This window comes from Mandrillus leucophaeus, unplaced genomic scaffold, assembly GCF_000951045.1.
Source record: "Mandrillus leucophaeus isolate KB7577 unplaced genomic scaffold, Mleu.le_1.0 Scaffold6, whole genome shotgun sequence".
NCBI lineage: Eukaryota > Metazoa > Chordata > Mammalia > Primates > Cercopithecidae > Mandrillus > Mandrillus leucophaeus.
In genome coordinates, this window is record NW_012106474.1 from 2,840,998 (window position 1) to 2,843,045 (window position 2,048).

The 2,048-nt window shown below is 46.7% G+C and overlaps 1 protein-coding gene across 1 annotated transcript in view; it reads right to left on the bottom strand.

The window, feature by feature from the left end:
* Positions 1–1,293: 1,293 nt before the first annotated feature.
* Positions 1,294–2,048, bottom strand: part of SMOC2 (SPARC related modular calcium binding 2) — a 255,415-nt gene continuing 254,660 nt past the window's right edge. The window contains exon 13 of the mRNA XM_011999604.1: positions 1,294–1,864. Within this exon, the coding sequence (XP_011854994.1) occupies positions 1,847–1,864 (18 nt within the window). The 3' untranslated portion in view covers positions 1,294–1,846. The remainder of the gene's footprint in view (positions 1,865–2,048) is intronic.

The window sequence follows — 2,048 nt, forward strand, 5'->3', positions numbered from 1 at the left end:
TCAGACTCACGGAAAGATGACCTTCCACACGGTCAGGGCAAACACGTGTACGTGGCACACCTGGGGTGCAGGTTCCAAGCACTTTGCATACATTAACAACTCACATAATTCTCTTCCCATGTGTGGCAGGAGGAGGCTCATGCATGCCACCAGCATCCCCGCATCCCAGGGGGGAACTGAGGGGTCATGTCTAAAGTCACACCCCACTCAGGGACACAGCCAGGATTCCAATTCTTTCTGCCCAGAGCCCTCATCTTTCCCTCCCTTACAGTGGACACCTGTACAATTAAGCAATTATCAAAATCTGCATTTAGTTGGAAAAAAAAAAAAGACTAACATAGTTTTAATAGCATACTTTATTTTAATCTAAGAAAAATGATTAAATTCAAAGGTCAGAAATACAAAAGATTATCCAAAAAGTTTAGGATCATAACTGTTTCTTAAACAACATTGGCATGTACTTGAGCTGGTTCTGTGGCTCCAAAGGCTTGATTTTTACCTTGCACAGTTTAAATAAGGAAGAAGCCTTATGCGATGCTCCACAAGCATCCGAACCTCACAAACGTCATTCTACAAGGCACGTCTCAGGGGATTTGGGGCCTCGAAGATGTTTCTCCAACCAACAGTCTGAGCCGAGATAGAATCACATTGAAGTTTCCACTCTCAAACTGTCCTCCAAACGGTTCCTTACAGACAGAGGGCGTCCTGAGCTCCGGGCCCAGGCCTGAGCGGGGCAGCTGGCTGTGCACGCAGGCCAGTTCCGTTGGTCACCGTGTGGGCATTCCACTCCTATCCTTCTCTGCCAGTGCCACTCAGATGAATTTCCCATTGGCAAGTTCTCGTACCCTTGATGCGTTCAGAAAAGCAGAAAGGAACTGTGGGGACCCGCAGGCACTTCTCCCCGGCTGCCAACACCAGCCCAGGGGGCACCATGGATCCGGCTGTGCCTTCAGTAAGGAGACTGCTCATAATTGGTTCAGGTGAAGACTTTACCTTACGGTAGCCCTGGGGTGGACCAGGTAGGAGGATCGTGTAGGAGAAAAACCAAGCAGACAAGCCTGTTAGCCAGCTCGGTCACACCGTGGCTGGCCTTACATTTTGAAAGGATGGGCCCCTCCTAGGCAGCCTCCCACCATCAGGACGACTCTCCAGGACTCGCTCGAGCCCCAGGGCAAAACTCAAACAGAAGCTTCAAATGGAAAAGCAAACATCCTTTGAGCCAAAGTATCACACCAAAGACAGTTTGGAAATAGTACTTCCTCCAGGGGAACTACCTGTACTTAACTGGATAGCTTTAGTGGTTGCGTGATTCATTGTACGAGCAAGATCTCTGGAAAGCAAAACAAGACAAACTAACAGAAAACCCCAAGAAACAAACCACCCCCTGCATGTTAACTGCCTGAAGGGTCAACCGTACATCACAACCTTCCACGGAAATGTGGAGCTTCCAACATGATTCCACAACGCTGTAAGCACAGCCGTCTGGAAGTGACTGCAGGGGTTAGGGAAAGCCATAGGATTGCAACCAGAGTGCCTAGAGCTCTACTGTTAACATGTGGAAGGCAAAGAAATTAAGCCTAAATGCATTCAAATACATCTCCACCACATACAGATTTCCAAGGTCAAAGGAGGACACATACATTGTATGTGATTAATTTTCTGAAGCCAGCTCTTCTCCATTTTCACAGATTAAAACAGTCTGTTTAAATATCTCATTTCTACAAAGTGAATTTACATTTAAAGTACAAAGTGCAAATACTATGTGTTTCTGTTTTTGTTTTCTTAATTGCTCGTTGGTGAGGGAATTTCCCACGTGTCTAGGAACTGCCTTCGCTGTGTGAGCCATTTATCCTTGTTTCCTTGGCTGAAAAGAAAAGACAAAAAAGAGACATTATATTCAGAGGTGGGTGTCACTCATCTGAGAAGACTAAGTGGCTTCCGGGAATGAACTGAACCAAAGAGGGCTGGGCAGGTCGTGTGAGGTGTAAGGATGAATGAGAAACGATGAAGACTGGGCAGGTCGTGTGAGGTGTAAGGATGAATGAGAA